The 14318-nt window shown below is 45.4% G+C and overlaps 1 protein-coding gene across 1 annotated transcript in view; it reads left to right on the forward strand.

Moving 5' to 3' along the window:
• The window catches only part of LOC309404218 (calpain-13-like), a gene marked incomplete at its 3' end in the record, with an annotated part of 50732 nt that extends 37691 nt beyond the window's left edge, over nucleotides 1-13041 (forward strand). The window contains exons 14-21 of the mRNA XM_081998606.1: nucleotides 739-801; nucleotides 1843-1900; nucleotides 2937-3004; nucleotides 4695-4763; nucleotides 5849-5927; nucleotides 8878-8994; nucleotides 11909-11964; nucleotides 13015-13041. Of these exons, the coding sequence (XP_081854732.1) occupies nucleotides 739-801; nucleotides 1843-1900; nucleotides 2937-3004; nucleotides 4695-4763; nucleotides 5849-5927; nucleotides 8878-8994; nucleotides 11909-11964; nucleotides 13015-13041 (537 nt within the window). The remainder of the gene's footprint in view (nucleotides 1-738; nucleotides 802-1842; nucleotides 1901-2936; nucleotides 3005-4694; nucleotides 4764-5848; nucleotides 5928-8877; nucleotides 8995-11908; nucleotides 11965-13014) is intronic.
• Between the last annotated feature and the right edge of the window lie 1277 nt (nucleotides 13042-14318).

Consider the following 14318-nt stretch of genomic DNA (forward strand, 5'->3'; position numbering starts at 1 on the left):
AGGGGTAGTATAAATGGTGGCTTATTATCTTTTCCCACTGACAAGCTGTCAGTTTCGTTGGCTGTTGTTGTTAGACAATGTTTTGACTTTGATGAATTATGGTACCCACACTTTCTGCTCTTATTCAAGTATTTGGGTTTCACTGGTGTGAATTATCTTGCACAGAGCTAAAGGCATTAGGGTTAGGTTAGATTTTTTGAGGAAACTTTATAATGTTAAGGATAGTTCCCCTTAGTGCCTGGTGGATCTCCTCACTGGAGGGTTGAAAAAAATCACTTAACCATTGAATTGCAATTGCTCAGGTACAGTCGAGTCAGTCTTGGGACTGAGAAGGTACGAGAGAAAGGAAAAGTCAACCTCTGCTCTATTTTCTTGGTTCACATGAATCTTCACATGCCCTAAGCCAGTGGTTTCAACCAAGGGCTATCAGTAAGGATCAGGCTTTGTACCTCTATACTCGGGTATTGACTTGCTCCACGTGGATGTGTTCTGTTGTCTTCCTCAGGCACTGAGCTGCTCCTTCCTGGTTGTACTAACTGGTAACATCCAAATGATGCTTATTCCTTCATTGCAGTAGCTCTTTCTCACTCCCAGTCCACTTTACTTTCAGGGTGTTAAAACTGTAGGCTGCACTGTACATTCCCTGCCCTCTCTAAAGTGCTGCTTGGATCAGCAGGCTTCTGCCCCCAGTTGTTTTGTAACTGATTTATTTATGTGTGTATTTTGTCTTTGATCCAGGATGTACCAAGACAGAACGAGGACAGCTCCTATAAGGCTGTCTTCCTAAGATACGCTAAACAGGTATCCTGTCTAAAGTGTCTTGCTGAAAAATAAATAAAAAAGGCACGCGGACTTGCAAAAGAAATACTGTCTCTGATGTTGATACAAGTCCATTTAGAAAAATATTTTTTGGAAATTGTAGCTCCATCCTCGAGTGGATACCCTGAAAACAGTATTGACTGACCTGCCAAGACACCCAGAAAAATGAGAGATTCATCTGGGATAGATTGGCTAGCCTCATATACCTGAGGAGGATTGGAGATTTGTGGTTGTGCTGGCGGTGGGCTTGCATGTGTACTTTTTTTTTTTTTTTTTGGCTTTAGTTTGTTTATTTACTGAAAGCAATTAGAAAGCCTTGGGTATTCCCCTCTCTCATCAGCATCATTTTCCATTTGCCTTCGCGGCATTTGGAAACCAGACATCAGTCAGCATTTGAGTAATTGATTCCTGCTCTTTCAGAGCCAAACTCTGTGTATTCACAGGAGACGCTTTTAATGGTTTAATAAACTGTTATAAAGAACTCCTCAACTTAGTCAAGAGGAAAAAAAATCACTGCCAAAAGTCTTTGCACAATGGACCTCTTGCAGTTAATAGTTATATCAATGCATGAAGGTGAAAATGAACACAGGCTGCCACGGTAAATGTCCTGGGGGTGTCTCAGGAGGGAGGCAGTCATGTTCACTGATGGTTTGGGCCACTCAGAGGGAAGCAGGCAGCAGTGCCCCCCACCCGCTCACCCAGCTGCCTGCTCTGCCTGCCCGTTGGCAACTCCCCAGCTAGGGGCTGGTGAAGCCAGCAAGCGTTCCCATCGCTGCTGGAAATACCCCACAGTGATGGCGAGTGCCTGTTACTCCCTTGCAGACTCTTGTAGAGAAGGACAAAGTGTGGCCCAGTAGCGTGGAGGGTTTTGTTATGCTCCTGTGAGGATGCTGCTGCTCCTCTGATATAAACAGAAGTCCTTCTTGGTTGCCACAGTGTGTGAGTGAAGAATTACGGGGCAAAAGTGACACAGAAGAAAACTTTACGCTCACAGAGCTCTCCTTGCATTTTATTCTGCATTAGGGCTCAGCTATTGATGCCTCGCAGCTGCAAGAACTCCTTAATGAAGTGATCCTGCAAGGTAAAGCTTTTACAACCCAGCTAATGTCATTGGTGCTTCCCTATCCTTAGTCCAGTGTAAATTAGACAGGTGATTTAATGGTGTCCTGATGGTCCTCAAAAAATCCACAGTGTGGCTTACTGCACTATTGGATCTTGAAGAATGGGAAGTACCTCTATCAGAGTTCCTTTGGAACAGTTTGTTTTTATTTTTGGTTTTTTTTTTTAATCAAAGTAATGTTCACGTGAAGAAGGTGATACAACCCAGACCAGCTGCCTACAGACTTATTAATGCATGGCCACCAGCAAAGCTGTGCATCTGTTTGACAGCCAAATTTCACATTTCCCTTGCAGATCTGCTGTGGGATGGCCTCTGCTCTGCAGACCTACTCTGCCTCATGCTGTTCTTCTCCTGGATGTCCCTGCAGCCCCCATGAGCACCCCTTCCTGCTCCTTGCCCCACCAATTGCAGCAGGAACTCAGTCCCTGGCTGGACTGCACCAGTGAGCACCCCAGGGATCTGTGCCACCCACTCTCCCCCCTGTCACTTGATTTCTCCCAGTTCAAACCTGGCCTGCATTGCTCCTCTGCAGAGGCCTCAAGCTGGCTTTCTGCATTTCCCAGCCTTCTTAACCTGCCCACCTTGAAAATAGCATGATACAGGGGCACCGATGGAGGGCTTGAACCAACTCGGTCATGCACAAGGCTAAAGTGTTCCTAGGACTCGCTAATTCAGCATAAATGGCCTTTCTTGTCACTGTCATTTCCATTATCCTTATGTCAAGAGGGAAGAGTTTCCATCAGGGTGGGTAGGTGGGCAGAGACTGTGGAGAGCAGCTACCTGTAAGCCCAAACAGGGCACCTGTCCTTGGAGAAGGGAGCAGTAGAGTTGTCTGAGATATAGCCCTTGCTGCTGTTTGAGACCCTGAGCCAGGTCTGGGGCTTTTTAGGTATGTGAGCCTTCAGACTGCTGTCCTCCTTCCCTCTGAATGGTGGCCTAGTGCCTCTGTCACCCTTCTTGCTCTCACTGATTCCTTCTGTTTTCTCAATCATTGCAGATGAAATGACCAGCCTGGGAGGAAGATTCAGCTTTGATTCATGCAGAGGCATTTTAGCTCTGATGGATGTATCCTTTCAGCAGAAGCAATGGTGCTGTCCATCCTTGTCTTGAGTTATGGCTGAGCTGAGCATCCCAGTGTGAAAACCTGCGAGTAAATATTAGCCACAGTCCTCAACAAATAACTGTCCCAGAGTCTATGCAGGATTCTGCCATCTGTGCCCTGGCTCTGGTGTATCTGCTGAAACATGAGGGTCAGCCTTCTGCTAGCAGCTAACTGTGCTCTCATTTTCACCTCTGCAGGGCCCAGGTCTTGGCTATGTTTCTCCCTTGGGCGCAAGGTCCCAGGCAGAGCCCAAGGCGAGGAGGCAGCACAGAGCTCAGGCATAGCTTGACTCTTCCACCACAGCTGCAACCACGCTGGCCTGTGACGGCAGCTCAGAGCAGCCTGCTGGCACCAAGCTGGTGTTAGGAGGAGAAGCACCATGGTCACTGAATCACAGGGACTTGCCCGACAGACTGTTCGTCCTTTCCAGTGTACCTTCCCTGTTTAGATAGATCACACAGTCTTTTTACTATTATCAAGATGACACTGGGAATACATCGCTGGCCACTGTAGAGCAAGAGGGCTCCTTGATGAAAACATAAATTCTCCCCCGTGTATTTTCTCCCCCTTGCTTGCTCACTCCCTCTTTTCTTCCATGCTTTGAAATAACTTTGAGACACTTTCAAACCTTTACAAACTGCCAGGGAATGAATAAAAATGACCAGAAGTCCCTCTTTCTTTCCAGCTTTCTGCATCTAGTCAGTGAAAAAGACTTTTCCCCCTTTCCAAAGTCCCTCCTGAGCTAAGTGGGTGCTGTGAATGCATGGCACGTGCAAAGAGCTGACAAAGCCACAGCTCTGCTTTAATTCAGGATGGATTTTTCATTCTCTGGGCTGCATAAAACCCATGTACGGTGTGACCTATCCTGGCCTGCAAAGACAGGATCAGCTTTTTTTCAGTCAGGTTTCACGGCAGTGGCACTTGTCTGCTTATATTTAACTGGTGATGGGTTTTGCTTTCAGGGAGTTTTCGCCATCCCAGCTTCATTAGGTGAGGTGCTACATGCCTGCTCAGGACTCGTAGATGGTGTACGGAGGGGAGCAGGTCCACTGACATAGTCCTTTGAGCATCTGTGGGAGATGTCTGCTGACACCCATGGGCTCCTGCAGCTCATGGTGGGGAAGCATTTTCTTGCCCGCAACATAATGCCTGGCTCAAAGGCTGCTGCTGCCTTCTGATGGCAGGCGTCAGGATCGGCTCCTCATGCTCTCGGCTCCTTCAGTGCCTGTTCCTCTGGGAGGATCCAGGCAGAGCTAATACTGTGCTGCCTCACGCAAAGAGGCAAGGCAATGTGCGCGCGTGGCCTGGAGCATGGGGTCCTGTTCATCCGCAGGGGCCTTTGTGCTCGGTGGCTAAAAGTCAGCTGAAGTGATCACTGCGGGTTCCTTTGTGGTTAAAGACACTGTATAAATAGAAACCTTTTGTTGTTTGTGAGCACAGGTATGAAACAGCTGCTGTACAATGTGTTAAAAAAGGTGAATTTAACTCTAAGCATAACAGAGAGCACAAAAAGCTCTTGGCTTTCTCAACACAAAGTAACAGACAGGAGAGACTGCATCTTATGTCTTTCTTTATATGAAGGCAGCATCCTTGGGAGCAAAGACAGCCAGGTTTAGCTCTCATTAACTGTTCAATTCTTAACTAAATGCACAGCTCAACTCGAACGGACAACTCACACTGCAGGAGTTCCGGAGCCTCTGGCAACGTCTCACTAAGTACATGGTACGCGGGGGCTGCTCTCTCTTTGCCGCCGATACTGTACTCTTGGGCTTTTCATCAACAGGAGGCAGATACTCTCTGATATTAAAGCACCAGGGGGGAAACGTTGCGAAGGGTACTTGCTTAGTGGGTCAGATTTCCATCTTCTGACGCAAAGGTTGAGAGCTCAGGGAGCAGTGGTGTGTGTAAAGTGCTCCGGCTGAGGCTCTTCTAACGCAGGGAATGTTGAGGAAAAAGTGGGAAAAGGTAGGAAGGCCAATTAGGCTCAGAATTTGATGGAAATCTCTGTTTGTGTATCACCACTAATTTTTTTAACAGCTTTCTGAGCTGAAATGACTTCTTGAACAGAGTCATCTGAAAAATGTTGCTTCCTCTTTGCAGCAGTTTAGAGTGGATATGTGTAGGATCCAGTGGAAGTTTATCTGGGAGAAATGTCTCTGCTCCAGGAGAAGCATTAGGTCTAGAAGCAGTGAGGACAGTAGCTTGGCATTTAGGGTCCCACCTAAATTCAGGCAGCTTCTCCGTGTCAGGTCCTTCTCCCTTCAGTCTTGCTGTAGGATGGGAAGATTTCCTGAAGCCTCGGAGTTGGGTGGGCTCTAATTTGTTTCATCTCTCTTGAGATGGTCTGAGGCCACGTAGGACATGTAGTGCCGGTTCCCCATGTAGCAATGGTGCTCTTCCCACTGACAGCACCTCAAATGTGGCTTGTGGGGTTTCAGCGGTGTGTTGGGAAAGATGACCCCACAGCATTCTGGGACTCAGGGACTCCTGGCTTATTTCACATGTTCTAGACCATGTCTTTTTGTCAGTGGAGTTGTGAGTATTCCCATTGCTGTCTGCACATATAAACCAGAGACAGTGAGCAAAAAGGCTTCCACCCACCCAAACCTGTGGGATTTCTTACACTGTAACATCCTGTCTGAGCCTTCTGGGAATGGTTTTTCCTTGTCACGATCACCCCATCTCATCTGTTGAACTTCCTTGCAGCCTATTTATTAAGGAGGGAAAGCATCCTACATAATTAGATGTAGTAGTAAATTTGGGGAATGCTGATACAGGCTTGAAATCTGCCTTTACACTGTTTTTAGGATATCTTCAGCAAGGAAGACAGAAATCATTCTGGATTTCTTGATGTGTCTGAACTGAAGAGCGCTATACAGACAGCAGGTATGTCCATAGGTGCTGAGCAGCTCCCTTTCTTGTCCCTGTGGCAGTGAAGGAGAGGATGAAAAAAATAGAGGAAATTTAAAAGAGTTTCAGGGCGAGAGCGGTTTGGATTGCACAGAGGTGCCAGTTAGATCACAGGTCTGCTCAGAGGCCTGCATTGTTTTAGGGCATTGAGACAGAGATCTCATTTCAGGTCTCCTTTCAAACCCTTTGCGCTGCAGCTGGGGAGCCGGCAGAGAGATGCAGAGAAGCACAGCACTGGCCAGAGCCTGCAGACTGGTTTATCCATAGTCTCTCTAGGTCATGGACAAAACATCCAGCAGAGGAAAGGAGCAAGGAGCAGTCAATGCTTGCACTTACCCCAATTCCTGCAGTTTGTCTCCAGGGCAGTGACTAAGTCTGTAAGGAAAGCCACGGTGCCAGACATTTGTTGAGTTTGCACTGACCTCTGCTGGCTACACGAATGCTGAAACTTGCAATGAGTGCATGGCACACCTTCACATGAGTGATGCATTTTATCTGTGTCTAAAATTTTAGCATCTCTCTGGAGACTGTGCGTTAAATACAGCTCTGAGACAGCAATCCTCTTATAATCGTACAGTAGGGAAGCTCCCATGTGGCTACCTGGAGCTTGGAGTGGTGGTCTCCCCAGGAGAAACCTGGCGCAGAAGTGCTATCTGTGGAAGCCATCAGTTCGGGGGTTGTAAGTATGTGTAATATTTTGTTGCTGAGAGGTGGGCAGAGCGTTAGCATCTGCCTCAGGAGCGCAGCACTAATGTGCCAAATGTCAATGAAGAGGCTGCCAGGTCCATTCTGTAAGAAAGGCAAAGTGTAAAACTGGGAGAAAAATTGTAGATTGAGAAGTCCTGGCAGCCAAAACAGTGCAGCTATTTGGAGGGATAAAAAGGCACTATTAAATGGCAAATTCAATATGTGTTAGGCTATAAGCAGTTCTGGGTGGGCGGAAAAAGCCAAAATTATAAGCTCATTCTTGCTTGCTTCTGAGCCAGACAGCTGCATTGGAATCTGGCTTTGCATTGGGATGATCCTTGTCCTGGCTTTTAAGCAGAAAGGAGTGGACAGCCTTAGAAAGAGTTTGGGAGATTGGTACTACCTCTGGGAATGGCACTGATGTATCTAATTACAACCTCCATGTTGTATGGAGGTGTTCCATGAAGTATTCAGTGCTTTCCCCAGCAAAACACTGAAATGCGTGCTTAATTTTCACTATTGTCCCAATGCTTCAAAATACAGTAAGGATGGGTCAAATTTTTTGGCAGAGTAAAGCAGGCTAGCTGCTTTCACAGCAATGCTGCCCTGAAATGCAGGAGCATTGGCCTGGGGTATTTACAAACTCTTCACTGGCAAAATTAACTGCATCAAAATAATTAAAAAAAATAGGGAAACATAAAGTCTGTATTTTAAAGCTTGACTAAAACCAGAATGAGGGATCCAGCAGACAAAATGTGTGGTGAGTAACCTTACAGGTAAGCAACAGCACATAACTGAAACATCTTGGGTATCAGAGAGGACTGACACTTCAGTCTTGTTGATGAGGTTAGTTGAGAGTCGTTGCCAGGTGAGCAGATTTCAGAGCAAGTATATCCCAGACTGACCATGCCAAATTGTCGGTGTTTTACCAGTGTATGACATAATTATAGCATCTCGTAAGCAGCACTGCAATGTTTGCTGGAACCTGCTCTCCAGTGAGAGCTTGGCTGAATTCTCACTGCCTTCAAAGGGTTCAAAATGAGATAGGATTCATTGTTCAGTACTGCAGTGGTTCTTGGCAGTGGTTTAAAACCAGAATCAAAGAAGAAATTTCATTAATGAGATTTTTTAATTACTAACTTTTTCTCCTAACTAAAATCAGGTTTATCTTAGTTTGAAATGTATCTTAAACCCAACTGTATTTGCATTATTTAAATATTGAGCATTGTTTGTCTTCCTGCTGGAGACCTTCTCCAACTAGGTTCATGCAACCAGAGTTTGTTGACGTACTAACGCAATTCCATCGGCTCTATCTCTCCCTACACAGGTGTAGAGAAATCGTTCCCTTCTTTTCTGCTTATTCAACTAATTGGGCTCCATGATGCATTCATTTAAACCTGAAAAGTTCAGAGGTGGTTGAAAAAGCAGGAAAGCTACTTCTCTTCCAACTGAGCCACTAAAAACTAGGAGTGAGCAAAGGAGACTTTTCTGAAGTCTCAGAGAATGCATCAAACAGAAGCTATCGGTCCAGCTCTCTGCAGAAAATTTCTCTTTTGTTTAGCAAATCAGCTTTTAGTGCAAAATATATTTAAATAATTTCTCTTATGCAGCCAGCATATTTAGGGTAGTTTTATTTAACTAATAAAAGCACCATTCTAAAAGGCAATTTTTGTTCATTCAGTTGAATACCCATTTCCATCCAAACAGACTGTGACACAAATACTGAATAATCAGCTAATAAAAAAGAAATGCACCTTTTATAATAGAAGAGAAAATGTAAAAATTAAGAATCCCAGGCATGCTATACTGCATAATAGCATGAACGTGTGGTATCTCCCTGTTTAGCAGAAAGCGACAGTGGTATTGTAAGTGAAGTGCTATGCTCAGACTTCTAACACTTATAAGCCAAAGAAAATCACCCTTTCTTATAGAAAACAAAAGCTAAAAAGGCGAAGTGAGATAACACTTGATTATTTAGCTGAATGTTTCCTGCTTGCTGACCTAAGCCACAATTTAAGTAAGTGACTAGAAGGACCTTGACTTTCCATCACCCTACCCCAGCTCTTATGCACAAACCTGGGGAAAGGCAAGCTGCTGTCCAGGGACGCAGAGACCCGGCACGACAAGGTGGAGGGCTGACAGAGGGTCCCAACTTCTTTGCAGGGTGCACAAGGCCATCAGAGCTGGTCCATCATCCCACAGTGCGTCCCCAGTTCTGTTGTTCCTCTTCCCTATGCAGGTCTGGCCGCCAACGGGCAGCTCCTGCACCTGCTGGCCCTGCGGTACGGCAATGCTGCCAGGAGAATTGGCTTCCCTGACTTCGTGTGCTGCATGCTGCGCCTTGAAACCATGACCCGTGAGTCTCGGTGCTGGGGCCTGGGTTTCGGCAGGGGACGTGGCAACGGGGGAGCTTGCAAAGCCAGACTGAGGGCGGTGGCAGGAGGCGAGGGACACGCTGCTAGACATGATAATGCACATCTAACAGTGTAGCTTGGAAATAATAAACCTGCCCAAAGTCCAGGCATGGTCCAGGCATCCCTTTGGGCAGCCCGTTTGCCAGAAGCCAGATTTGCCTCCTGCCCAGAGGAGCAACTGGCTGGTAGAGAGCAGTTTAGTGCTGGGAGAAAGCAGCAGCTGGGAATACAGCGACGCCTTCGCTGAAAGGGGCCAGAAAGAAGGTTGGCCCCCAGTTTCATCAGAGCACTTGTGAGCTGCAGCAGCACCATGCTGCCCCGTGTTTTTCCCTGCTGAGGAGCGATGGTAATGTATATCCAGAGCTTCTTCAGCTGCCAGTCCTTTTTTTGCTGCATGAATTTAGCCTGGTCTGTGCAGGCCTGTCCTTAGAGCCCCTATGCACTGACACTCATTTTCTAAAAGCAAGTTGTGTCCTTGCGCTGGTGCCCTTCCACACAAAGCTTTAGCAGACCTGGTCCATAGCAGATCTTCCTCCAGGGGGGTGTGGAGCATTGCCAGTACCACCGTGGGGAGACTGCATGCATTCACGCCCACTGAAGAGGAATGAGGCAACTCATCTCAAGTGGAAGGCTTTCTCTTTTGGTTAAAAGTCGTGAAAGTCTGAACCACAGCAAGGGAGGTGCTTTATTTTTTTTTTACTGGAGAGATGTTCCCACCAACATCAGTAAAGTTCCGTCAGGTTTTTGGTGAGGAAAAGGTCTGAGGTCCTTCTCAGTGGAAAAACAAACCCATGCCCTGTGTTGTGTCCGGCTATTGTCTCGCAGTTGCAAGGAGGGAGTGTCTGTAAACAAGCCTTTGCTTGAAAGTAAATGGAATTCTGTTTCACAGAAGCATAATTTTTACTATTATAAGTATTTTGACTGGAAATATTGGTAGTTAAAGAAGCCCAGCAATTGTGACCTGTGTGCTAGAACATTACTACAGCAATTCAGTTTGTCTTTGGAATGAGCTGGGTTTCAACAGCGCATGGAAATGAGGGTTCATTTTTTGGCCATGTGTTTTTACCACTGACGTTTCATGAGCCAGCAGTGGTCAGTGGATCCTCCTGGACGACACTGCCTACAATCCCATTTCAAGGGAGTACAGCAGAAGCAGCTCAGAAAGTCAGAGCGTGTCCTGATTTTAATGCTTTCCTTAAAAAACAGATAACTTGTAAACACACATTTTTTTGTGATTATACATGTCACTTGCTGTAGATGAAAATTCTTATGCCTAAATTAGTACCATGGCATTTTTTTTCATCTTAAAAAAGATTCTCTTACATTTTAAGTGCCAGTGTAAAGACAGCTCCTTTACATCCATGTGGAAAGGAATCTAAAAGTTTCGTTGCTGTGTGTAATGAGTATCTTAAAATGCTCTCAAGTCTTTCAGTTACCACTTTACAGAGGGTTTAATGTGGAATACATCTCTCAAACTTTTCAAATCATTGTGTATAAGATATTTACAGGAAAAGATAAGGATGCCAAGTGAGAATAAAAGGCAAGTCCACCTTTATGATGATTTGAATACAGCAGGGAAGATAAAAGCTGTCCCATCAAATCATTGCTCATCCTTTCAAGATGGCCAGAGATGCGACTCAAACCAAAAGCAGCAGCTTCTTTGCAAACTCTATTTAACTGGAGTTAATGAAGCAGTAAAGGGGCACTTACCTCTGCCCAGAGGAGGTAACTTCAGCACTGCCGTTTGTTCTTAGACTGCTGGGCACAAGCCCAGCCATGCAAATACAACCTTGTCAAGGGGATGGGCGCAGCTTGCGGATTTCCTTGTTCTATGCTTTTCTTCAGAGCACTGTAGGCTGGATGTGCTTCATCGTGTTAGCTTTCATCCCTGCCTTCTCTCTGCTCTGGATCATATAGGTAGCTCTAGTTGCCTCCTAAGAGGCCGATGAGCAATGTGCCCTTGTGCCCTGTTTTTACACTCTCCTAGCAGCCTTGCACTTTTGTCTAAAGCCAGGCAGGTTTCAAAACATTCATGATCTTACAATGCCTTTTCCATTCAGGTTGGGAAACAGGCTCCTGGAGAAATATGTTATTCAGGGATACACAGACTTAAATTTTTTTCAACTTTTTATTGCTGTTTATAACAGCACATTTTGAAGAGAAAAGTAATTTCAAAATAAATAAAAAGAACTCAAAATACTGTGTTTTGACTTTACCCAAACACTTGGGTTTGAACATCTCTCCTAGACAAACCGCAATATAAATTTGCACATAGAATATCAATATTTGAATGGATTTAAATTTTCTGATGGTAAAGTGTTCTGTCAGTAAACTTTCAGCAATGTTAATTTCAAACTCTAGCTGAATAACAGCAGCATCTGCATTTATATTCCCTGGAAAAATCTCACAAGGCATACTAATGACTTTGAGAGAATCACTTTCTTTAGTGCACACTGTGATCACTCACTGCTAGGGAGGATGGAAAAGGACCAACAGAAAGTTTCACTGTGGGAAGATGTGTTTCATTAGTTCACCGTTCTCCTGTCAGTCTTCAGGCAGGAGCTACTATTGAAACAAATTATGAGAGCAGATAACAGCAGTCACATTGAGCACTCCCTGTCCCTACAGTTTTGCCACATTCTGGCCCTGCAGTTGGGATGCCTTCACAGGCTGAAAGAGTATCCAGCACAGAAATGAGATGTGGCTAGGCAAGACAGGGTGTATGGACACCTGAGCCAGGCAAGAGCATCCCAGCACAGGGATCACAGCTCTGCTCTTCAGCTGCCACAGCCTTATGTCTGCATTGCATTCTTGCTTTCTCCTCATGAAATTCAATTTTCTTTGTTCTACCCTTAGATGCATTTCAAAACTTAGCAGAAGGTGGATCACAAATTTTGCTTACGGCAATGGAGGTGAGGATGTTTCTCCTCTCCTCTCCAGGTGGGAGAGAAAGTGGGACCAACTGAGTATGTTAGTGGAAGGGGGAAGTTAAAGATGATGTGTGATGTATGTTGCTACGGACTTTACCTCTGTCACCAACAGCAGTGAGGGTTTCGCCTGTCTGGGTGTGCGTAATGGGCTACCGGGAGGTATTTCCCTGGGGTTTCCTGGTCCCAGTCACGCAGCCTTACTAGGGTGAGCACAGCTCAGTGGTGGCCATCCACATCCAAAGCACAGAGTCTTCCCTTACTGACACCAGCCTGTCATTGCTGGAAACGTTGCTCAAAGTGACTTTGAGGGTGACAAAAAATAAAATCCATGCCACATCTGTTAATTCTGAATTTCAAAACATCTTGATTTTAAGAAAGAAATAGTGGTCAAATGCTTGCTGTTGCTGTTTGTCTTAAAAACACAGCCTGAAGGATAGCTAGCCAAATGGGGGTACGTCAAGCTTTTTATCAGCTAGTCTGAGGCAAAAATCCTGCTGTGCTCCATAGTGATATGCCTGAGTGCTGAATTTTATCAGTCTGGGGACTGTTATTTGACAATACAGCATTTAAAAAGATTTCTTTAAAAACCCTTTACGATCTTGCTGGCTCCTGTTTATACTCTGTGGTTAGTTCAGTGGCTCATAGTTCATTAAATCTTTGTTGCACCAAGAGCTGAGCCGAGTTTCCAAGCACAGGCCCTGAATCGGTTTTATGGGGTAGTCTGTAGGATAACCTCATTCCCAGAGCCTGCCATCCTTTCCACTCACAATCATGCAGGTGCCATCCTGTCCTAAAAATTGCTCCTGCTGCAGCTGCTGCAATAATTTGTCATGGAAAGCAGCATATGGGAAGTGTTTGTAGATCCAGATTGTAGTAAGGGAAAAAGGCAGTTCCAAAACCCCTTAACAACTATCCTGTGCAGGACAAAAGGACCATAGTCACTGGGTCACAACCTAAAGGCACCGAGACATATGTCTGAAGACTTAGTGTAACATCACTATCTAAATGCACCTTTTCTTCTCCTTTTTCCAGTGGCTGACTCTTGTCATGTACACCTAAAGAGATGTCAGAGCTCAATGTGGCTGGTAAGAAATCTCATTAGTACTATACATACTGAGAAGAAAGTGGGGGGGTGCCCTTACAGAAAGCTCATCCTGGGGTTATGGTAGGTTTTGAGAGAAAAAGGAAAGTGAGAGCTGCAGCGTGAGCGGGGCTGGAGAGGGGCTGCAGAGGGAATTGGACTTGGGGCAATTTTTTCTGTGAAATTGCTGATGGCCTTGTCAGTTGCTCAGACCACCAACGGCTCAGTTCACTAGCCACTTGCCCCTTGTTCCCACCTGTGGTAATACGTTTTCAATAGATCAACTAGCAGAACTTGTCTTTTATTGTATTTTTCTAAGGGATGCAATTACTCCTGCATATCTTATATAGCTGCAGCAGATGTAAAGCCAAGTAGAGGGTGGAGATATGAAGACACTTAGATTTCTTGGTCAGTCTGATTTCACACTTTTAACTGAATTATGTAATTTAGTTTACCCTTGCACAACGGTCCCTACCATGTGTTTCATTTGGTGATTGCTCTCTCCATGTCAGACTTGGAGAGTGGCTTTTTTGCCTTGAAGTTTACATGGACTTTCCAATTTTGCTGCTTGGTTCTAGTGAAGAACTCTGCCTTTTCCTTTTCCTACAAAACTTGCCCAGTTTATACATCCATAAACCACCTCTGCCAGTGTGCTTCTGCTAACCCACTGGGATGCAGCTGTTCCCAGTTACAATGGGTAAAGCATTAGTGTTGGTCCCAGACTGTTGGCAGTGAGGAGAAAACAGGGAGGAAACCCAATCCTCAGAGAAAAGGTACAGTGGAGAGCCAGCAGCCTCTTGCCGTTATGTTGTGTTTGACCCCAGGAACTCACGGAGCGGCCTTGGGCAAAGTCACATGCTTTCCGTATCAACTCAATTCAAAAACTGAGTGAAAAAAACTAAAAAAACAGGACCTTCATTGAAATCCAGGGACTGCATCCGGGTGAGCCTTCCTATAGACAGGGATTACAATAATAAATAATTGATGAACAGCACCTCTGGTATCTCACATCCTGTTTCTGAAGGCAGTTGTTGACATGGGATGCCAGCTTTGGGGAGAAGTTGAAAGAGGAAATGTATAACTGGGGTGTAAATTATACTCCCCCAAGGAAGAAAACATGGTAGATTCAGACCCAAGGCAGGGATGGCTCTGTGTGTTTCACCCTTGGCTCCAGGAGAACATTTGTGCCCGGATGCTCCTCTATCTTGGCTACTAATTGCATCCAGTGTGTCCATCTGCAGCAAGAGCTGGGCAT

This window comes from Phaethon aethereus, assembly GCF_964289735.1.
Source record: "Phaethon aethereus genome assembly, chromosome: 3".
Classification (NCBI taxonomy): domain Eukaryota; kingdom Metazoa; phylum Chordata; class Aves; order Phaethontiformes; family Phaethontidae; genus Phaethon; species Phaethon aethereus.